Source organism: Helicoverpa armigera, chromosome 5 (genome assembly GCF_030705265.1).
Source record: "Helicoverpa armigera isolate CAAS_96S chromosome 5, ASM3070526v1, whole genome shotgun sequence".
NCBI classification, from domain to species: Eukaryota; Metazoa; Arthropoda; class Insecta; order Lepidoptera; family Noctuidae; genus Helicoverpa; species Helicoverpa armigera.
Window position 1 is genome coordinate 13,554,997 of NC_087124.1, and position 25,010 is coordinate 13,580,006.

A 25,010-nucleotide genomic window follows, 5' to 3' on the forward strand; every position below is an offset into this window, starting at 1 on the left:
ACTGATTCAGTCGTTCGGCCTCGTTCAATGGTCGCCGCATCGCCTCATACATAAACAGTTAATGTCTGCCGCGTAATAATTACACATACGTTATTGAATGGACATCATTATTGATATAATGTTATTCATCAAATGTTACTATGCAGCATTGAAAATGTGCGGTGACTCGTGACTGACAAACAAAACGGTTTTCAATAACCATACGTGGTTAATTAATTGTGGAACGCGCAAAAATATCATGATAAGTATAATGTAAGTCGGAAAGTTTGAAAGTCACCTCATGATGATATAATTGAAGAAAAAAAATGTAAGTTCGAATTAGAAAATAAAGCCATAAGTTCACGTGAATGCATTAGTTACCAAGATAAAGCTATAAAAATGTGGTAAATTAATAAAACCAGACAAGTGTATATGTACAACCTGGGCGATTTAATTAAGACAGTTGCTGTTGTAAGCTGCAATTATACAGACCTTATGGAAATCATAAAGTTTGCTCACGAGCAAGAGAACTCCCATTTGTTCGAGCCATAGTCTACCCCTAGGATTAAGTCAGCCTGGGAGACAAGCTTAAGTTGGCACAGAGAGCTTTCCTATGCAACTAGAATTATAATACATTTTGAGATAAAACTGCAGCTGAAATAAATTTTGAAATAGAAATGCTTTTCTAGACACACGGCAGTGTGTCCGCCAAGTTCGAGCAAAAAAAGCGACACACCGGCCGTGGGTTATATTACACGAACCATTTCGGGCCAAATTCGACCCCCCTATAACTCAAAATCTATTTTATTTACGCATACCAAATTTCTAGTATCTGTTGAGACCCCCTCACTTATCTAAAATACAAAATTTCATTAATATAACTATTGTAGGTCTTGAGATATTGACGTCAGAAAATCGCTATTTTTACTATACACTCACTGACTGACTGACTGACTGACTGACTCACTCACTCATCAGAAACCTAGACCACTTCCAGTGGTCGTATTGACTTGAAATTTGGCATGGAGGTAGGTCTTTATGTCAAGGTAAAGGGAAAAATCTGAAAATGGTCAAGTGTGAGTCGGTTTCAAAATAATGAAGGTGTTTTATACCCGGTGTTTTATACCCCTAAGGAACTAAAACGAAATAAATTTATCTATATTTATATAATATATCTTCGAATGGTCGTACCGATCTGAAATTCGTTACAAAGGTTTGTATTAAGTCAAAGTAAAGTAAAAATCTGATCTGAAAACGACCAAGTGTGCGTCAGTTTCGAAAATAACGAATGTGTAACTTTGATCCACGAACATAATATATGATAACATGTCATGTCAGTCAGTTGGTAAATCTAGTCCATTTAGTTAATCTAGTTCATTTCTTTGTAAGAAGCATAAATCTGAAAGATAGTATAAATGAGACATTTCCTTAACTAATTTAATCATAAGAAAAAAATACAATAATCAACCTTACAAAAATAAATGAAATCCCACCCAAAACAATAATGTGAAAGACTGCCAAGTTCGATAATATGGGAATGCTTCGCCTATAAAAGAAGTGAGATCTGAATAAGTACCAAGTTCCATAGTTACATATACCTCAGTTCAAAATAGTTACTTTTTAATGATGTTACTTGGCAAATTAATAACTTGGTAAATTAATAAAACCAGACAAGTGTATATGTACAACCTGGGCGATTTAATTAAGACAGTTGCTGTTGTAAGCTGCAATTATACAGACATTATGGAAATCATAAAGTTTGCTCACGAGCAAGAGAACTCCCATTTGTTCGAGCCATAGTCTACCCCTAGGATTAAGTCAGCCTGGGAGACAAGCTTAAGTTGGCACAGAGAGCTTTCCTATGCAACTAGAATTATAATACATTTTGAGATAAAACTGCAGCTGAAATAAATTTTGAAATAGAAATGCTTTTTAAGATAATACATAAACAAGTAAAGAAATATTTAAATGAAGAAAAAGAACGGTTGCCCCTGGTCAAACAATCTCAGAGGCCACCAGTGCGGCAAAAACGGTTAGTGCGAGCGCTATTTTTGTTTGCTTGCTACTAATTGTGTTTACGCTAACTTGGACCAGGGACCGAACAATAGATTGTTTGTTTTGATTACTCTGTTTTATAAGTATCTTGTACGGGTACAGGTTTTGACAACCAATGTTTTCCAGTATTCATTTCGGTAACATCAATTTTAGTCATCAAATGTCGCTATCGCTACATCACAAGAAGGTCGCTACTAAATTAATTATGTATTTTAAACGGCATCAGTGCTTGATTATGATAAACTGTTATTGATATTAAATGAGCCGATGACCTGGTTCGACTGAACGATCCTTGGCGCGAAATTAAATCAGTGCAATATACCACCATTTTCATTTGAGGTCGGGTGGTTGTCGACAGACACGTTACAAATGTTATTCTATTCCCAATCTCTTCGGAAGTGAGCTCATTGTTTGTCTTAGAATCTAGATTTATGAGGGGTCACAAAAATTTTCTTAGGAAAAATTTCCTCTACATGTTTATTGTTTGTTTTTGACTGAGAAAAGAAATTGGTGATGAATTGTAGCTGTTGCTCCCTATATATGCAACATGTAAGTCTTTAATAGGTCTATATTACAGACAATATTGGAAAAGAGAGCTTGGTTACCTATTACCTATAAAAATATTTTCTAACAAAATTATTTATTTATTTTCTATAAGAAAATCAATGCTAAAGCCAAATGGTGCTGCCAAACGGTTACGTATGCTTACACTTCATCAACACTGTTTACTCGAATGAATTCTCAGAACTACCATGCGTACATTTTTCTCGATACATTGCGTTTCGTGGAACATGTCATTTTCTTGTCGATCTTGCAATAAACTACTACGGATTTTCCTGTTAAATGCGTTGTGTTCCTTAGCCGTCATCACGCTTGTTGTGATATTGTTCTTGAACGTTCGCAGTTATATCGTGTCCTACTTTGTTAATAGGAATGGTCAAATCGTCTAGTTCAATATGTTGATAAATAAGTGTGTCATGCGGGGTCTCGCTATTGTTGCCAACGACCGCTGTTGGTAGGGTCAGGCGCTGACCTTGCGCGCGGCAGGACAATGACGTGAGGAGCCACTGCCCACCTAAACGCTGTTCTCTTTCCCGCCTCGTCTTTGATATTCTCATGTGCTCATTTTTGACACTAATGCTAGGTCTTTTTACTTTGAAATTACTTAATAACGTCCTATTTACATATGCGAACGGTATTTCCAATTATAGTTTAAATATTTTTAATAATAGCACGTTATTTTTCTCTCTTGCATCGATCGAAAAAGTTATTGTATATGATTAAATTGAAGCCTTGAACATTAATGAACATAATATTACCGTACACTACGCATTATATTGTTAGGCGGAAGTAAATAATTGGATTTAAGGGCCTGACATTGGCTCTGGGCGTTACATTCCACTGACACGCGTATCCAACTTGCACTGGAATACTGTTTTACATTTGATGCCTAATTTGCATTTAGCTAGCAGCCGCAAATTGTATAACCTTAGGGATTCTGTCCGTCTTTTGGATTCTGACAAGTACTCACATTTTTAGCTTGTGTTTTTACTAGTTCTCCCTAAAAGTTCTCGGCTTTGTTTACTAAGGTCTGACCTCCATATTGTCTAGCTAGATGTTTGCAGTAGTAGTTACTGGTGGCATGTGTTGCCTGTTCTTGGCATGACATGTAGGCAGCACGTGGGTACGTCTGATAATTAATACCCAGCTCCTCTGATGAATTGGATGAGCGAAGGACAAATCTTTTGTGTGCGCTAGGGTTACGTCGGACCGATCCGCAATGTTTGCACGAATCTTTAAGGCTTCTTTGCATATGGTATAACCGCAATCCTTTACATGTAATACTTATATATACACATAAGTAGTGACGTTGTTTGCTGTCATCGGCTTAGTGTTCACCCCTGCAATTCACGTGGGACTGGTAACAGGTGACCGGGGGATTATGTCGGGTATCCGCAGAGCGACAGCTACTCTCACATTCTAGAAAACTATTACTATGGAAATATAAAGATGTATTATCAGTTCACTTAGGACCTCCCGATACATGCTTAAAGTGCACTTGCGTCATTTTCTCGCATATTTTCCTTATTTAAGAGATATGGCATGACACTATGGAAATACCCTTTTAATTAATTATATTTTGCTGCACTTGCCTTATAAGTATAACAATAAAAATAGAATTATCTAAAACTAACGGTCACATACCACAACAGCTATTAATAGTTGTCGCTACGCCAAACATTCACACATAAACCGACCACTGTGAACGTCCTCACTAATAATATTGCGAAACTAAGAATAAACGTGTGTATTTATATCTGTACGGTTTTCCTCAAGGAAATATTCACTCAAATACCAGAGAACAGATTTTGACATAGTCTGACATGTTTGATCTTCCTGTAGGAAATAATATGTGTGGAACGAAAGTGACAGGTGGGAGCCCTGCCCGCCCGCACTATAAATAGACAATGACAAACTCAGCGCCAACAGATATTTTAGCCAAGCGTGGGATCCTCTGATTCATTTATAAATGTTTATCATTTGTGCTGCAACCGACTAACATTGATTGATGACTTCATCACAATACGTGTTTGACTACAATTAAAACGCTAAGCTTTAGCATACATGTTTATTTAAGTTCTAATAGCAGTCATCAAAAAAACTTTGTTCATACTCTGTTAATTATCCTGAAAAATGGCTCTGCAGCAGGCAACGTGCATGAACGGCAATGCGCCAGAGCATATGACCGTTGCAGCTGATTGGACGACGGCGCAAGGTCAGGCAAGGCCGGCAGCGCGCGCGCCGCGTGTTGCCGGCCGCAGCACAGCCGCAGGTGAAAGGACCCACACACGATGAACCTCTTTCCACGAATTCGTAATTTCGCTGTTACGTTGCCAAATATTGTAACAGCACCCATTATAACAGTTTTTGTTCAATCATCTCGTTCCATCTCGAGACGATACAGATCAGTGCTAATGGCCAGTTGGATGCGCTCGTTTGTCTGTTAGATAATTTTTACGTAACCTTTACTATTTTAACTAAACCGTTGAAGCTACAGTGAACAGCTAACTTAATCGATTAACTAAAAGCTTTTCGTGACAAGACTCTATAAAATGTGTACGTTTTAATCAGTTGGTTAGAGTTACGGTTTCAGGTTCAAAGGTGAATGCAGAAGTTTGTAAACACGACTATAAATAATCGTAGATCAATTACTATTTATAATCAGGAATTCTATTAGGCTTATTTACGGCAATTACTCAATGTTTATCATACTGGAAGCATTCACGCGTCTGTTAATAGCAAATTAATTTGATTAGTTAATTCAAATTTATAGGGGACCATTTACTCTGCGATTTTAATTTAGGTTTGTAAGTTTTTTGATTCTTGTGACTTAGCCAAAACCTACTGCCAAGTTCTGATTTATCTAAAACCAATATTTTTCAAGCGATGACTGGTTGCCCAAAAACTGGGAATTACCTCAGTGATGCGTTTATTTGGCAAAACACGTCGTTTGCGTTGGCGAAGCACAACACAAGTCTGAGACGATGATATCAGCGCGCGCGCATCATCTGCTTACCTAGACGACGTCATGCGATAACTGATGTTAATACACCTTTAATTGTTGTGCTGTTTGAGCAGATAACGAGTTTAATTGTGTTAGCAAGTGTTACCTTGACTCATTCCGATTCTGTTTTGTTCAGTTCCGTGCTGTAAGCAATACGTTAGTTTAAGGAAAAACATTTTTTTTTACTTGATTCTAGAATAAAATAATTCATGGTTATAAATGCAAAGCGTTATGACTGCATTACAAGCGTATTGCGTGTGTTTCTGTTTTCTAAGTATGACATGACAACGTTGATTTACTTTACGTCATTGTTTCCAATCGTTTTCGTTTATAAAACGTTGCAGTATAAGCTGTCGTTTGTAACCGACTTCCAAAATGGGAAGAGGTTCTACGTACCACCTTTTCTGATTATTGCATAATAAAAACTAACTAAACATCTCACTGAAGATGCTTTATGTGTATTTTGTTCGTAATAATAGTTTATCTAATGTTCGTGTCTATCTGTAGGTTGGTAAACAGTAGCACTTTCATTGACACGGCTTAACAGCACGTGATCGGAACCGAGGAGTGTTGGCGCGCCGCCACATCCTCGCCCGACACTGACATCACCCGCCACGTCACACTGCTCCGAGCTTGTTCAACATCGATGTTTGTGTTCCAACGATGCAGTCACACACCTGTCACGACTGCAGCCTGCTGCCCAACGATCGTGCTGTTCAAACTCGTGGACGATTACTTCATTATAGCCCTTCCTCTACACGACATCCATATAAACGTCATAACATTTTGCATCAACGTGCACCGGCTATAAATCTCCAGTTTCTATGAACTACACGTGTAATTGTTATGGCCTTAATATTGCTTACACAAATACGCACTGACCCATTTCGTTTGTTGGCAGTTGCTCGGGTTTAAGTAACAGCGTCGTTTACATGTGAAATATGTCAGCGGGCCTAAATCCCATTCCCACAGTTTGTCATCACGAAGCAAAACATTTGTTTGAAGCCGAGCGAGTGCAATGCACGTTAACCGGCAACGAGCCCGTCTGGAAAGTATTGGCCGAGCTATAAACCGAGCCGTTTCCGAACCGGCAGTTAATCGTGATTTACTCCACCATTACTCCAGCACAGAATACCAATATAATTTGGAGCGGTAATAAGGAAAGCCGGCCCCTCAATAAACTGCATACAGTTGTATTATGATCGGAATTCTAATATTACAATTGTAGTAAATAAATAGTTTCTATTGGAATCGAGTATTGCCAAACAAAACAGTATTTCTTCGTTTACATCCACAAACCTCTTATTATAAACAAGTGTGACTGGGCGCAATTTCTCAGCAACTTAAATATACGCATCGGCGAAATTCTGCAGCATTGGAAGTTGAGACAAGTTGGCGCCACAACTACCAGACCGTTTAGAACGAACTGCAGTCTGAACGGGAGTGAAATGCTGTCATGTTCGAATGTAAATCGAGTTGCGCTTGCAAATATCTGGGTTAAATGCACTTCACTTTCTGTTGCTGAATAGACGTTCATTTTTGCCGATTCACAGTGCGTATCCGCATATGTGCGCATCATCCGATGGGTAATAAAGCAACGCAGCGCATCCTGCGGCTGCGCAACGCTTCCTCGCGGGGCTTCGACCCCATTCCTACCAGCACTGGTTACTAGCTTGTGGTCGTTCACTGCGAGCTATCCTTGTGGTTGCGAAGTCGTCTGTTTGTTGATACTGCGCGGCTAATTGTTGTTGCGCATTCGGCACGGGAACGGGGATGTTTGGTTAGTGTGTGCAACGCTTCGTTTGGAACTTGTGTTTTGTTTTACATAGGTACGTGTTGTTTCTTCAGTTCATATTGTAGAAACAAAACATGTAGCAAATATTTAAGTAGTATTCTAAACTGCGTTTGACGTAAATATAGGAAAACAATCTGGCACTGAATAGCACGCTTCCCGCAATATACAGCGTAACGCATGTGTCAAATATTCTCCACATTGATTGACATTCAACTAAGCAGAGCTCGTAGGCGTGCAAATTATGTGAACACGCGTTATTCCTGGATGTGATGCTCATGTCGGGGGAAATGGAAACCGAAATATAGATTCTAATGATGACTTAATGCCTACCAATATCCTGCTTCGCATCCAATCGACAACGCGTCTATTGTATAATAACGCATTGAACCTTGTATCTGCTAACATCCTGAATTGCATTGTCCCAGATTTCGTGATGGATCTGGAACATGTATTAATATTAAGTGGCAGTATAATCTTATACGATCAGCGGATATAACTCTCGGTCTCAATAACCGATATAGGCGATTACTTGTGGCTGCGAGAAGCGTGTCTAAATGCGAGTATGTCGTAATGATGACAATGCTGGGCGCTGCGCCGCGTCACTCAACCTAGCCGAGTGGAAATATCGCGAGCTGTGGGATGCCTATGACTCATACAAGTGTATCTATCACCGATACGCTAAATACTATTGCAGAAATACATTACATTATTCTAGTGAAGTTATTTTAGGACATCGAACTGTCCTGAACAAACTCACAACACCCCGTCCATGTGGGTGGACAATCTTAGGTTTTTGGATACTTGTGTATAATTAAACTGTAGGTCCCGGCTGTCATTGAACATCCTTGGCAGTCGTTACGGGTAGTCAGAAGCCAGTAAGTCTGACACCAGTCTAACCAAGGGGTATCGGGTTGCCCGGGCAACTGGGTTGAGGAGGTCAGATAGGCAGTCGCTTCTTGTAAAGCACTGGTACTTAGCTGAATCCGGTTAGACTGGAAGCCGACCCCAACATGATTGGGAAAAAGGCTCGGAGGATGATGATTTACCCTTTTGCGAATACCCTGAATTCTCAATCAAGTATTTGTAGATGACACAAACTTTACAATTAACAGCCATGAATCAATACAAGCTGCGTGTAGTCAAGTGAATTCCTTACTAACCGCAGATGAAACCGCAAACATTTCAACAATAACACTTCGTTTTGTCATGTTATGGCTCAACATGATAAAACTATGGGAACGACATAATGCTGTTATAAATCTTACAAGCATAACGAGTAAACAAGTAGATAAGGGTAACAAATCATAAATATCTAGTTATTTACTGAAAGAAAGCGTGCTTGGAAAAGTGAGTTTATTTACAGCTTACAGGCAACGCAAAAAAACTTACTACAATAATTTAATTTATGCACGATAGTGATTAGGACAACTATTTGAGTTTATCGGTTTACGCCCTCTCTGAGTCACGTCCATTTGTACTACTTTCTAGAAACTCGACCACTGTTAGTTTTTCGTCCCTATTCATTATTCAGAGGTCGAATTAGGCTTGAATAGCTTATTGGACCCTGGTTCATTTCTGATTCTGTTTGAAGCTTATTTTTTCTTGCCATTAAGGGCAGGACGTAATATTGGTGTCCCAACCACGTCCATAGCTCGCCAGTACATTGGGCTTCGCTCGTAAAGAAGGATAGCTTCGCTGGAGCAATTTAACCCTCGTATATTGCTCGTTCCGCTACACTGAACCGCACCGAGCGTTTATTTTGCACCTTTTACTGTCTCCTATGTACGAACATAACGATCCTAACGAAACCTCAATAGCATGGAATGTGGTTTACTCGCACTGAGAAAACCTCAAACCTCTCGCTTTTCACCTAGTAACATCTTCTAAAATTCATAAACGTTATTTCAGTGCTAATCAGCAATGAAATTATTCATGTTAATAATATCATAGTTTGTACCTTAATTACTAGATTGTTTAGACAAGGAATTAGTTATTCGAGCCGACCCTTGTCCTTCAACGGGCATCAGCGGCGGTTTATGATGATCCTTTTTACTTAAGTGGCGTGCCGACTGACGTCACTAGCTTAATTTATTTGATGGACATACTGTTTTGTTGAGACACTACTACTTGTACACAGCAAGATCCACTCACGTAAAATACATTAAATCTATGCGTCACGGGATGCATAACATTTCGTAACGTTGGTTTAGTGTTTAGCAGGATTCTCCTCATTCTGATTCTTGACAGGAATGCGTAAAGAACAAAAACCTCTAGTTGATTTTATGCAAGAATCTAGCCCACGACCTCATGCCGGCCTACAGATGACTTGCCTGTTAGTCACTATTATCATCTTGTCCCACAATGCACAAACCACAAACGATTGGAAAACCCATTACATCGTTAGACATTTGGTTGGTTTTTTATTAAATCATATTTATAAGTACTAATCTAGGAATTAAATCGTTGTTATAGTGTAGGAATGCATATAAGGACTACTTGCTTGACTCTGTGCTATATAACAATTATGATTTGAGAACTGCACATTCATGTAACTGCAATTTTAGCTCTTGTAGTTCGCTTAAAACCTAGTTGGCTTTAAAATTAACGTTTGTCAGTTTCGTGCAATTCGTGCTAATCCCGAAACAAGTTGAACGAGCGGTCAGTGGTAATTAGCCGCGGTTGTCTGGTCGCGTCCAGTGTCCAGTGTCGCGGTGAGCCATCTGCCCGACACCCGACACCGCGGCATCTGCCGGCCTTGCGCTCGTTACACGCTCCGGCCCTTTGATCTGCGACTCTGCTTGCTCGTACAATGCACGCGATTCTCACGTGTTAGATATTGGGTAGGGACGGATGTACTGAGTAAAGCGTTAAAGGGATTTAGTGATCCGTGCCTTAGTGCTTATTTCTAAAATCAGAAAGTTTCCAAACTGTTTCATGCATTAATTCTAAATCAAATGTATATTTAGAAGAAAGGCATAAAATCCATTCCTTCCCAAATAAGACCAATAGATACACAAGCACCAGAAATTTCGCAGAACATCAATTCCTGTTTGAAAGCAGCTCGTAAGTCTGTTGTAAACCAATTTATCTGTGTACTTATAGAGCTAGTTTCCTGTAAGAATTCCTGGCTGGTTTATGATAGCTTTAAATCTTGGTCTCGCATCACCTCATAAAGCCTGGCTGGTTCGTCCGGCGCGGCTCGTAAACTGCAGGAATGGGGCCGGCTGTTGCAACGCGCACGTCTTCGCGATGGGCCCGCCTCGCCCATTCTACTATATTCCGTTCATAACAATATTTCCTTCAATATGTTTTAGTACACCGATTGCTGTTTCTTTTAATTAATGTGTGTACACGTACGAGAAATCTTAAAGATGTTCAAAGGGTCCATATCATACCGAATCGGTCAGCGCATCTACTGTTACTGTACTGCAATGCGCATGAAACTGTTGTTTTAACTGTTTTCCTTCATACCAATGAAACCTGTTTAATCTTACATCTATCTGAAGGTAACATAAGTAAATAATTTTGTTGAAATCATTATGACCTAGACATTATACAGGATTGGACCCGCCATAACTGGCAGTAATTTCAGGCTGGCAGTTCGCACACCTACGACTATTTTAGTCAATCTTTCACTTAAGCCGTTGAAATGCAGTAATACCGCGCGTAACATTCCTTCCTGAAAGCACTCAATACAGACCATTAACCCGGTAAAGTATTAATGTATGCACAGTCAAATTGAGCGTCGGCCGGCCATCACGCAGTGGTCCGGCGCGTACGCTCTCACGCACGCAGCAATTACAATGTCACCGCGTACTTTACTAGCACTTTTATTTGCAGTAATGCGCATGCGACGCCGCATTACATTCGCATAATGGATTATTATAAACTATTAATATGAGTAATGCTGACTCTAATACAGTTTTCGCCGACATTACGACCTAGAGCGTGAAGTTTCGCTAATTAACATTGTGTAAATACAGCGCTTGTGTTATTAATATCTTTCGTAAAATGATTAATTCCTTATTGCTTTAATATTGTATTGTACAAGAATAAGGACACGCAATTTCATTGCAGCCAGTCTTTACTTAACAAAAACTTGGTACGAATTTGTCTTTTGACAACATAAAAATCACGAGATTTTAGAGCACAAATAAAGTACTATAAAGTTCATTCACCTACTTATCACCATGTTTTCATACTTAACCTATGTATCGCTTGCTACAATATTTTAGTAATCAAAAGCTGCAATATTATGCATCGTATGAGGATTATACCAACATCTGGTGGGCGCAGCGAGTGAAATGTGGCATCAGCATGTTCGACTCAGCATGTATCTACTACACATTGTAAACACCAGGCGATCGGCTACACTTACGAAACACATAATAATCGATTTATATTTACTATTCATTTATTTACTTGTGAAACTAAGTTGATCGCCGCGTTTCTCAATAACACAGCGGTTGCAAACGCCGGGTAAAATGACACAATACACATAAATATTTAAACTCATTTGATTTGTTCGAATATCTCCCTCGTTGATAGTTTTACGTATAAGATTATTGTGACTAAAAAGACGATATGTTAGTACAATTTCCGCTTCGAGTTTCTCCAGTAATCCAATTTCCTTACCGGAGCTTGATAGCCAATTATTGAAACGATTCTGATATTATGACAACATCTTATTTATTCTGGACCTTGATAAAGTAATATATTTTATATTATTGTGTAAGTACAAGTATTTTCTATATAATTTTATGTTTCTACTAACACTACTGAACGTAATATACTGCCTGAAGGTATATTATAAGCTTCAGTAAATACAATTTTCTGCCATGTTTTCATAAAGCGATTACTCAGGCTCGTGTTTCAAACGCGGTCATTGCTCCTCCCGAGGGCCTGATAGAGCAAGCTAACTTGTATCGTTAATAATAATAAAGAAGTAATATAATAACGAGTACAATAACCGGCGCGTGCTTAACTGAAAGAAGTCATGTAATTAGTAATGATTAATTAGCGGTCAGGTGCGGTGGCCGCGCACCGGCCGTGACGCGGGCGCAGCTAGGGCCGGCCCGGCTGACCATGAAGATACTTATCGCGCTACCTTGCACCAGATCATTATGGAAAACTTCAAAAAACCACCTCCAAATTCTGTTGGAGTCAGTTATGCGAGGGCCAAGGGCAATGATTTCTATCTAACACTGACATAATGTATGTTCTCTACAAGTGCAGCTTACGTAACAGGTTTGAGTAACTAAGCGGTCCTTTGATTCAAGTGGATTAATAATTACGACCGTTACATGTTAACAAGTCGTTAATCTTTGCTGACTATCGAAAACAGTAATTAGCTAACCTAAACAAACAGCTTCATATTAAATTGCTCGCGACTGGTAACATTTCCTCGCATGATCATAGCGATTAGAAGAAGCGTTCATTGTTCGCTTCAGTAGAAGCGGCATTAATCTCGATAAGGATTGAAGGAGCGTCCTCAGCGCTCCGGTTCGAGGAACTGCCTCGTAAACACGGCCCAACTAGCCGCGCCGCCCGCGTTGCGAGCTGAACACTACAAACATTACAACATCGTACTATCAGCACTTACTACGAAGTGCTAAGACAATTTAAAAATGCATCCAGAGGTAATAACATTTCTCCATAATCTGATTTTAAGACAAAGAAACCTTTTGTACGCGTGACGACCAATCATAATTCCATTTGTCTAAACGCGATAAAATCTTCCTTCGTGCACTTGAAGCGCAAGGCTCCCGAAAGTTAACGAAATAAAAACGACATCATGTAGAGTACGGGCCGTATTATCACAAGGGCCATTAGTGGGCGGAAGTGTGGTGTCGGGCACGCGAACACTCTCGTTACCATTTAGGCACCATCGCCCATCGGCGACCGACGCAATTGGGACACTGCTATGTGGGACAACAACACCTAGGTCAGGCAAACCTTCTGCTTATCATAATGGTATTTGAATACCGTTATTTCATTGGCTTTTTGGATAATACATAGATTAATTTGATCGACGTCATGTAATTATTCATTATAATCATTATTGATCATGTTAACAAAGTTTTACGTTACAACATGTTCAATAATGCATCATAGCGGTCCCGACCATTTCAAGCATCCTGGCTGCATAGTTTATGCTGAGGAGGCTGTTCGTTTGCCATTCTGGCCATGACTGTGTAACGGATTCGCGTAAACTACAGACAGCTCGACTCGGGAGGTTTATCACGACCACCCGATATACTCGTATTTACATGAGAAAGTATGTAAGGAATAAAATACAGGTTCGTTTATACGTCCGACCGGTCCACTTACTGTCAGACTTTGTTTTCAGATCAATATGTACGTTACATTACAGCGTATCATTAGATCGATGTTTATTTAGGCTGAACGACCTACAGGCGCGTGCGTGATCGAGGTTATTACACAGAATTATTCGGTATGAACTCATGATAACTAACATGTATAGCTAATACGCGATCCTACTGATGATAACAGACCTTAAATGTGTAATGGGACTACTGACCTATACACTTGTAAGTTGGCAATTTGCAGTAAATGGTTTTTAATTTCCAGTAGCAATGTTTCCAAGTAGCGTAGTCGTCATTAAGGGTCACGACGAGGGCGCGCCGTTAGTTTCACACCCAGCTGTTAGCAGAGTGCACCCACTCGGCCACTGTGCACTAGTGCTCGCCGGCTGCTGCTCACTGCGAACGATGTCGTTGCCTCCACACAAACTTGCCCACTTCACAACTACTGCTGTTAAGATGTCTTTGCGTTAAACGTTTTACTTCATCCATTAAACTTCACGATCCTACCTCATTCTACTATTCCAGTGTTTTTATTTCTGTTTCACGAGCGCAGTACTGTAGTTGTAGTTTTAATGTCTGCTAGGGTTATCGGTCAGTCCATCGCACTAAAGATAATATAACTTCCTCAATTGACAGCGGTTGTTCTCGTGAGATAAGGCCACGAAGTTGAATTTGAGTGCTTAGAACTGCTATATTTTGATGATTGTGCTGCTGTTACATCTCCGACTGCGATTTCTCAGTCGTGGTGAACTGAGGATATGCTACAAGTGACGTTATATTAGGTATAGAATTGTACATTGAGTATTACACACTATATCATTTGAATAACTTAAACTATTGTTTAAATCTAAAAGGCAGCTTGAGGTTCGGGCTGCTAAAGAAATGGTTTCCCATAGCTCTTGTCGATTTATGAGAGATCGGCATCATATATTCGAGCGCTTGCGACATGTAATGGAGGCAGTTTGGCCGCGGTGCGCCATATAGGTCGTCGGAATGTTCCGTATGTGCGACACCGGCAGTTTTAACGAAGTGCAACTGAATGGAGCACGCGCAGCCGTCACTTCCGCATCCAGTCGGATCCGCCGGCTGTGGCGTATTACACTATCATTATATAGGAAATAGTTGCTGGAAGTTGGGTAACTCTGACATGGATTCGAGACCAAAACTTTAGGCAAAGCTTACTTGGGAAGATTCAGTTCCAATCTGTTTTATACTTTGAGGATGACTATTTATCATTTGTTTACATTGTCGACAGAGAGGAGGTGCGGAACCACGCGGTGCGGTGGAACGCGCAGTTCTCGTTCGTGTGCAAGATGTGCGCCAACGCCAGCACCGGCGTGCTCGAGCCCGCGCTCATGCGGGTCTCCGTGCGCAAGGAGTGCAAAGGTAAGGCTCCCTGGCATTCGTCACATTATATTTATTATAAATATAAGCAGGTGTTAATCTAAAGACGTCGTTGCGTTCGTCAAGAAAGAATACTATTTTTGCCCAACTGAAAAGAAGGATTATATTTTACTAAATTGTCGCGGAATAGCAAATTAATATCAAGACTATATTTCGGCTAGCTAAATTGTTACACTGCAAAACACTGGACAATTGAGTTGATCACACCCTGACATTCGCTTAGCCGCGAAAAGCTTACCGAAACAAAGTGGACCGTTGTTAATTTAATGAACAGCCGACGTTATCTGTACTGCCAGGCTCGAATTAATACACGCCATTCCCACGACGTAACGTAACGCTGACAAAAGTTTCATCAAAATATTTGCGTTAATCATTCCGACGACTTCCAAACTCCCTTTGACCCTTTAAATATTTTCGTGTAAACTTTGCCGTTGGAATATTCAACATTGAGAGCGGGCGCGCCTCCACAGCGTCCATATATTTGCAACTCCAACAGAGCCGCGGCACTGAACGGACGGATTTTGAAGTCATCCGCTTTGAAACGAAGTGAATTCGCAAAGTATTCGATGAATCTGAGCGCTCGTTTATAAAGTCGTGCCTTCGCAGCGGACCGACTTCCAGCTTAGATAAATCCTGAACGATTCAACTTGTTATCCGTAGAGACGCTCTTTCCAGTTTGGTTTTCTTTGTAGGTACAATTCATAATATTTTATTTTGTGCTCGCTGTACATTTATAGTAACCGAAGTATTTTAAAAGCACTTTCCTTAATGAACACAATGGACGATAACTTACGAGCAGCAAATGGCTTATCTGTCAAAAACGTTTTAATTGTACTGAAAGTGTAACAATTTAGCAAGTGGCACATTATTCGGTTTGCAGGCGGCAGGTCATACCAGAAGCTGGGCTTCTGCGACGTGAACCTGGCGGAGCTGGCGGGCGCGGGCGAGACCACGCGCCGCTGCCTGCTCGAGGGCTACGACCCGCGCCGCCGGCAGGACAACTCCGTGCTGCGGGTCCGCATCAAGATGAACATGATCTCCGGAGACCCTCTCTTCAAAGTGTACGTAACACACGACCAACTGACACTACTGCCATTTTATTTCGTGCAAATAACGTGTCTCTCACACTGTAATAAGTTTGTACAATAGGGTGTAATGTTCATGTTGCAGTCCTGAGCGCAAGCAGGAGGCAGCGGAAGGCATGGCGGGCGGCGACAGCGGCTCCGAGAGCGTGCCCGGCGCCACCCAGCCGGACGACGACTGCGCCTCCTCCACCGCCTCCTCGGGCTTCGGTTCGCTCACCAAGAAGAAGAACTACGGTATGCACACACCATCCCAACTCATCATAATACACAAGGGATCCTAAATACCAATTGAAAAAATGGAGACAAACTTCAACAATGTTTAACGTGCTCCTTCCTTATTTAAAAGGTTAATGTAAATGTTTGCAGAGGGTAGCGTATCGCAGCCCCTGTCCTTGGTGCCTTCCAGTGAGCTCCCCACTCCTGACGGCGAAGAGTCTCCCCTTGGCACCTCCGCGCCTGACCAACCTGGTAAGAAGTTTTTTTTATTATTCTTTATTGTACACAAAAACATTTAAAAGACACACACAACACAGAGAAGACATGTACAAAGGCGAGCTTAACCCAGAACTGGGTTCTCTAACAGCAAACCTTAGAGCGATAGAGAGATGCGATAGGGAAGAGAAAATTTTAAGTGCACAACATTAAACAAAACAGAGGTGAAATTACATAACATAAAATATATACCTATAAATAAAACATAAAATATAATAAATAAATAAATACATACATACAAATAAGGTCATGTTGACAGGAAATGTTCTTTAATTCGTCTCTTGAAGACATCTAACGATGTGCTGTCACGTATACTGTGAGGCAGAGCGTTCCAAAGCCTCACAGCGCGAACAGTGAAGGATCCATCATAACGGCTCGAAGTATGAGGAGGGATACGGAGTAAAAGAGATGAAGAGGAGCGACAGGGTTTGCCTCTAGGAACAAGGAACTCAAAGCGTTCCCTAAGATAATTTGGAGCGTTGGGATTGTGAAGAAGAGAGAAGAGAAAAGACAGAATATGAGCATCTCGACGCTGCCGAATTGGCAGCCACTTCAGCTGGCTCCGGAATTCAGACACATGGTCGTATTTCCGGAGGCCAAAAATGAAGCGGATGCACAGATTCTGCAGACGCTCGAGTTTGTTAAGAAGTTCCTCAGTCGCATCAAGGAAACAGACATCAGCATAATCTAAAAGAGGGAGAAGAAGCGACTGAGCGAGAGTAATTTTTGTTGAAAAATGCAGGAACTTCTGGAGACGTTTGAGAGACTGAAACGAGCAAAAAACTCTTCTGCTTACTTCTGCAACGTGTGAACCCCAGGATAAATGACAGTCCATAATTACCCCCAAGTTCTTAACCGTAGAAGAGTATGGGATGGCAACGCTATCATATGAGACCGGTGGTGGAGAAGACAGCTTATTGAGGAAATATCTGCCACCAATAATAAGAGCTTGTGACTTGGCAGGATTGACCAGAAGCCCGAAATCCTTAGCCCATCGACTTATGTGTCCAAGATCATCATTGATGGCATCAATCGCTCTCGGAAGCTCTTCAAGTTTAAAGTGCTGATAAAGCTGCAAGTCATCTGCATAGAGATGGTAATGTGAAACTAGTGACTTAGTGATGGCGTTTATAAAAACGGAGAAAAGTAATGGAGAGAGAACGCCACCTTGAGGAACACCCGCAGCGAGTTCCCGCCACTCAGAGGAAACCTCATCAACGCGGACCGACTGTGAGCGACCCCGAAGATAAGAGCTGAACCACTCGACTACATTTAGTGAGGATAGGATACCCAAGAGGATGTCAAAATCAACTGAGTTAAATGCACTGCTAAAATCCAGCAAAACCAATACAGTTAAAAGCCCCTTCTCCATAGCCAGCCTGATGTCATCAGTAATTTTGATGAGAGCAGAAACTGTACTATGGCCAGGGCGAAAACCAGATTGGTATGGACTTAGCAGGCTGTTAGAGGAGAGATAACGAGAAAGTTGATTGTTGAAAACACTCTCACAAGTTCACACTTTGACCGATTTCAATTCTCAAATCATTGGACTTTTGGGGCAAATAGAAAATTGATAGTATAAGGGCCTAGTTTTCAATTGCCAAATAACTTTTATTTTATTTATTTATTTATTTATTTATTTATTCTTAGAGAAGGCTTACGGACTAATCACAATATTATAAGTAACATATTATATAACTAAATTGCCAACAACAAGCCTCCACAGATAATTTCAACCTATCGATATTTACAACAATATGTTACAGTCTTTATAACATAATTTAACATATTAACAATTTAACATAATGTTACAGTCTTTATACCCTAGATACCTTCAGTTTGGTTACAATAAATTGCTAGCCAGTTACATTATTTACAATTTTATTTAAAATCATTCGCAAAAGAACAGTTTTGCCAAACGTCGCCTTACTACGTTAGACTTTGTGCAAAAAAGGTCTATGTCGAGATCCCGCGGTAGTGAATTAAAACTACGTGCACTACGTGAGAAGAACGCGTTACGTCTATACTTCGTGGAAGCAAAAGGTACGTGAAGCAGCGGTCGCTGTCGGAAACCAATGTGATTGGTACGCAGTTGTACTTTTCCTAGTAGTTCAGGACAGTCGACCGCTCCATTCGCGATATTTATCAATAAACATACGTCATTGATTTCTCGTCTTTTTTCCAGGGGTAAAAAGTGGTACCTCTTACAACGATGAACATAATCATCCGACCATTGCTGTGCCTTGTAATCTAAATATCTTAGAAATTTACGCTGAACCCCTTCAATGCGTGTCTTATATATTGCATATTGTGGGTTCCAAACCTGGGACGCATACTCCAAATGACTGCGTACGAATGAGCAGTATAATATCTTAATAGGCTATAATATCCTATAGGTTTTGTATAAATATGTCCACCCGCTATGTTTATTCCTCAGGGTCGACTGACAGTTGAAAACTCAGGCTTTAGAAGACATTCACGAGGTTTTTGTTGACGTATTTTCAGGTTTAACGATGTTGGCGGCGGTGAGCGGCGCGGGCGCGGCGGGCAGCAGCTCGGTGACGGCGTCGTGCGCGGCCTGCCTGCAGCAGCAGCACACGCACTCGCGCAACTCCTCCAACACCTCCGGGGACATGAGCAGCAAGGTACGTAACCTCAGTTGTCAATCTAACTAACTCACCTCCTTTATTGTCAAAAAGTTTATGTTTCAACATGTAATGGGCGATATGTCCGTTCCAGGCGTCCGGGTACGGCAGCTCGTCGGCGGCGTCGGCGCACTCGCGGCAGAGCTCGGAGGGCGACTCGGCCGGCGACTCCGCGCGCCCGCACCACAACAGGTGAACCGCTTGTGTACCGCACGGTGACGGCGCATCCCCAGCCTGCCTGCAGGACAACATAACAATATACTCTTCGCTGACAAACTGTGGTGCCGGACTAAAATGTCTTCATTCAACATTTGTATACCGTCACTTATTGGTTATTGACAAATGGTAGCGGCAAGTTGAACGTATCTTAACGGCCCCCACCACCGGCTGCATGTCACACGCGGGCACGTGTCGACTCACGACCACCCTGTACAGTGTTCATTGTTTAGCTTATTATGTTCATTATTAACCCATTTTGTTTCGCACGGTAACTAATTTATTTTATTTCGGTCCAGCACTTTTAATTTATTTTGCTTTTAATTTATATTTTATGTTTTGTTCCGTCCCGCCCCCGCCGCCCGCAGTGTCCGCGTAGAGCGCTCGGTGACGTCAGTGTTCGTGCCGTCGCAGTCGTGCAAGCAGGCGGGCCGCGCGCTGGCCAAGCTGCTGCTGGACAGCAGCGAGTGCGACGTGTACCTCACGCCCAACTGCACGCTGGCCGTGCCCGACGTGCTGGCCGACGTGCCGCGCCTGTCGCCCGCCAGCGACGCCTACGCCACGCCCGACGCCACGCTGCTGGCCGCGCACGACTACTCCTTCGCCATGCCCACGTACTTCGACAAGAAGAAGAAGGTGGCCGCCACTATCATCAGCGCCGCGGTCGAACCGCTCACCAACTTCCAAATCTTCAAGCAGAAGTCGCTCAACACCATTCCCGCGCTTCTCGACAAGAACAAGAAGAACGAGGAGTTGTTCAACAATTTCCCGTTTCTGACGCCACTCGCGCACAGGAAGAACTCGCTCGTGTCCAACGCGAACAGACTGTCCGGCTGCATAGAGGACGAGTTCTACTGCATTCCCTCCGATCCCGAAGTGGACCTGGGCTCGTCGGAGTGTATCGACATCCGACACCGGTTCAGGAGCCTGTCCAACCAGGCGCTGAACGAGGGCGCGGTGCAGACGTCGACGCCCAACGGGCCCGAGGCGGAGGCGGCGCGGGGCCGGCGCCTGGCCGCCACGCTGCGCCACAGCTACACGGACTCGGCCAGGTGAGGCCTCACTAACGGGTGCGGGTGGTGTCGGCGGGTTACTAAGCATCTGTTTTAGTCTTCCTCTCTGTCCTGTCCTCTAACTGTGAATGTGTGTCGTGTGCCGCGCCGTCCGCGTGTGTAGTCAGTAAGCTAACGCGGGGCCCCCGCCCGGCCCCTGTGTGCAGGCGCGAGTGCGGCGCGTGCGGCGCCCCGCGGGACCCCGGGGGCCCGGCCGCGGGGCCCGCCGCCCCGCCCGCCCCCGGCTCGCTGCCGCGCCGGCCCAGCTCGGCGCTGTTAGTGCTCCAACACCTCCACACGTACTGCCGCGGCCGTGCGCGCGTGCTGCCCGCGTGCCGAGCCCGTGCCGCGCCCGTGCCGAGCCCGTGCCGCACGCGTGCACACGCGCGCATCGACCTACCCTTAGATGTTGTCTCGTGCCCTTGTCGTATCGACTACGTATTTATGTATTGACGCTTCCTTGTGATGTCGATTCTGTTTTGTTAGATATTAAGATTTTTTAAATTTCTTAATAAAAATATATTTCATACATTTACGCATATTTTATTACGGCTTCATTGGAAAATAGTCGTTTATAATAATTATGGAGTATTTCAAATTATTTTAAATTAAGTAGGAGTTTTGTTACATTGGTCCATAAATGTAATGCTATAACGGTATGACTACGCGGTGCATGCATTCTTCCTATCTATTTTTCTATCTGTACAGCATAATACTACTGACATGCTTGAGGTAAAGCGGTAATGCATGCTGTAGGTGATGGCAATAACATTGGATGTTGCATGCGTTTGCAAAATATTAATAAGTACTATGTACGCTTCATAATATTATATTATAAGAATCTTACTTAATAAATGTGGCTGTTTTTTAATGTTATTCATTACATTTATATTTGATTTGACGATCGTAAGAACACAGTTCCAGAATTACTTCAAGTAAATTGACGCCATGATTTATTTAGCAATATAACGTTAATTTACTGGTAGTAACGGTGAACCGTGTCGCAGGAACCCGTCGGGCGGGTCGGGGTCGGGCGCGGAGCTGGGCGGGTCGCTGGAGCGGGCGCGCGCGGCGCTGGAGCGGCGCCGGCGCCAGCCGCCGCCCGACGACGACGCGCCGCCCGGCCGCGTCGAGCACACGCGCGTCAACCCCGACGAGCTCATCGACGAGCTGCTCGCCGCCACCGACCTCAAGCACGCCGTCGACGACGCCGCCGAGAGTCAGTACCGCCGACCGCCATACTCGCACGATATTTATTATTTACTGAAAACAATTCAAAATCAATCAGCTTTACCACAAAAACTTAAACATCTGCTGAACACTTGTCTAAAAAATGTGGCTGCAAAACGGACCTTATTTCAACATTTTTAAATTTTTTTGTGGTACGACGGAATATGTTTATGAAAATACTTTAGAATGACCTATAAATGTTGCCTTCAGTATTTGTAACACGCTTATATTAGCTTCACTTGTAATTTTTTAAAAGCGTGATTTTAAGTTCTTTAAACTATCATTTTTAACATTAGAATTGATTTACCATTTCACCGACAACATAAACATCTGTTCTCTTTAAAACTTGTAAATGAAAATTATACATAAATAATCAATTGTTTTATGAAAACTGACGTTCATATTGTCGGTGAAGTCAAGTTTTATAGTATAGATATAAAATGTAACAGCCACGTGTGAATGTTGCAGCGTCCGGGCTGCAGCTGTTCATCACGCGCGACGGCACCGCCGAGCTCGGCTCGCGCCAGCGCCAGCAGCTCGCGCGCCGCGACTACCAGCGCGTCGTGCTGCACCCGCACGACAACAGGTGCGCCCCCGCCCCGCCCCGCCCCCAGCCCCCCGCCCCCAGGCCGCCCCCACTGACCGCGTGTGTGTTGCAGGTAGCCCCGGGCGTGACTGCACACGCGGCCGGACGACGCGTGACCGCCAGTGCTGTGATGTGGTAGTGGACAGTATTACTTGAGATTCGCCCCGACCTGCTCTACTGTGTATTAGCTTTTATATACGTCCCGCCGGGGACCGCGAGCAATGCATATACATATATTTATTGTTTTAATGTAATATAAATTATGCCATAATTGTTTTACGACTCGTAATTTAATGTTAATTATTATTATTCGGTAGCAGTTCTACAAAGAATGGTTGTGTTCGTGCAAACCGACAAGTTTTGTATGATTTATATAATTTTTATTTGTTTTAATGTAAGTAGGAATCTTTGAATTTAATGACGACCTACTCGACGACTGATTGTTCCTATATTTTGCGTAGCGTCTGTGCTTCCTCCACTCTCCGTATGCAGGCCTGCGAGTCCCGCACGCGCAGGCCTCCACGTTAGTCTTGCCTCTCCCGGCGCCGGCACTAGCCCAGCGCGCCGCCCGCGCGTGGCGCACGTGTGTCGCTCGTGTGGCGCGGCGGGCGGCGCTGGCGCATGTTAGCGTAACACAAGTGCTCACAAGTGGTGCTACGTCAGCGCGAGTCGCTGCTGACTGCGACGCGCGCGAACTTTTATTATCGATATCATGTAATTATTATTATAAATGATTAAAAAACGTCACCCATTAAGTGAACCATGTAATCGAAACAGTACTTCCAAATCCCTCCATTAATATATTTTCAATGTGAATTTTGTATACATTATTTAGTGTGGTGCCAAACAAACGTGCGCCCACTCCAGTGGGGGGAACTAACTAAATATACAATAGTGCGAGGAGGTAAATCTAAGTCATTCCTTTGCGTAGCTTAGCGCGTGGCTTGCAGCGATACGACGAGTGGCGCTCAGTGTGCCGCCGCACGCGAATTCATTTTATAATTGCTATTTGAAGATGAAATGATTTGCCTGAGTATAATCATGACAATATTTCTTCCGTCGAGTGTTCATTTACAAGAGCCCTGCGGCGTCACTCTGAGCGCGACTGGTTATAAGTGATCACCATCGAACGCGCATCAGCGAGTGCCGCCTACTGGCCACTGTCAGAGCTGCGGGCGCGGCGCGGTCTGCGGCGCCAGCGATGTAGTGCCTCCAGTGGCATTAGTGCCGCCACCAGTGTCGCTGGTAGCACTAATGTCACTAGTGCCCCCAGTGTGACCAGTGGTCGAGCCACGGGGCGAGCCGCGCTCGAGCGTCTGATCGGCACGCGTTGTTATTGTATCATATTATTCTAAAGCCTGTACAGTATTTGAATAAAGGACGTGTCTAGAACTATATTTGTTTATCTTATTCAAGTACCTTCACTTCCTTCTCCATTTTACACTCTCAATGAAAAAGAATACAAGCGCACTAAACACCGAATCGCTTCATGTCATCAAGATTGAACTGTTCGTTTGATAGAATACATAATGCAATACAGTTTTCGTAAAACATCTCAACTAGCCGCGACGAACACTCACATAAACATCATTTCAGTCCGGAAGGGTTCAAGAGGTATACATATAAAACTATGTAGCAAGCAACACGCACCAGCCGAAATATAATTGAAGCGCATGTGGCATTCCGCTATTTTTTCTTTGAAATAAACGTGTTTATCCTTTTCTGTCATTCAATAATGAATCATTTTGTCTGCAAATGATTTACGATTGCAATATGATTGTAGAGCAAACTACCGTATAGACCAAAATCACCAAAATAGCAGACCAATCACAAACCAATCGAATGTCGTTAGAATACGATTGGTCTTATGTTAGTAGCAGAATGCCCGATATGCTTAAAACTGCTATTGTGATCATATTGCGATTCAATTTCTATTAGATTTTGACATTATTAACTTAGGATAATCGGGCCCAGGGTTGTGGTCTATAAAATTCGTTAATTTGTTGTTCTGGTAGATCCTAGACAGTTCACAGTAGACACAATGCACGCTCATACCCTGTGACCCTTGGTCTGCGACCTGCACTGACCGTTGAGCTTCCATTCCTGTGTTGATCCCGGGATGCTGAGTGCTACCGGCTGATTTGATTTCACAAATAAAATAGCGCGAGCGCTTCGTTTTTTGAAAACTGAACGCTAGAGGGCGCTGGCGACTCTAACCAAAGACTACAATATAATATAGGAGCTTCGTGCGAGTCATGCAGTCGATTGATTGGTGGGTGTGCGTACATGAACAACCAACAGGGCCCCGATTCTCCTAAGTTAATAATGTCAAAATCGAATAGAAATCGAATCGCAATATGATCGTAATAGCAGTTTTAACCATATCGGCCATTCTGCTACTAATAAAAGACCAATCGTATTCGATTGACATTTGATTGGTGTGCGATTGGTCTGCTATTTTGATGATTTTGGTCTATACGGTAGTTTGCTGTACAATCATTTTGCAATCGTAAATCATTTGCAGACAAAATGATTCATTATTGAATGACAGAAAAGGATAAAAACGTTTATTTCAAAGAA

General features: G+C 42.6%; 1 protein-coding gene across 5 annotated transcripts in view; it reads left to right on the forward strand.

The window, feature by feature from the left end:
- LOC110374614 (early estrogen-induced gene 1 protein) overlaps window positions 1–23,822 on the forward strand; it is a 64,553-nt gene extending 40,731 nt beyond the window's left edge. For 3 of the 5 annotated variants that reach the window (XM_064034745.1, XM_064034747.1, XM_064034746.1), the window contains 10 exons: window positions 14,976–15,106; window positions 16,005–16,185; window positions 16,295–16,443; window positions 16,576–16,677; window positions 19,207–19,346; window positions 19,441–19,538; window positions 19,931–20,614; window positions 21,622–21,833; window positions 22,313–22,430; window positions 22,504–23,822. In XM_064034745.1, the coding sequence (XP_063890815.1) occupies window positions 14,976–15,106; window positions 16,005–16,185; window positions 16,295–16,443; window positions 16,576–16,677; window positions 19,207–19,346; window positions 19,441–19,538; window positions 19,931–20,614; window positions 21,622–21,833; window positions 22,313–22,430; window positions 22,504–22,507 (1,819 nt within the window). In that variant the 3' untranslated portion in view covers window positions 22,508–23,822. Of the gene's footprint in view, window positions 1–14,975; window positions 15,107–16,004; window positions 16,186–16,294; window positions 16,444–16,575; window positions 16,678–19,206; window positions 19,347–19,440; window positions 19,539–19,930; window positions 20,759–20,781; window positions 21,578–21,621; window positions 21,834–22,312; window positions 22,431–22,503 lie in introns of those variants that run through there. The other 2 variants (XM_064034748.1, XM_064034749.1) reach the window with 2 other exon arrangements.
- Window positions 23,823–25,010: the final 1,188 nt, after the last annotated feature.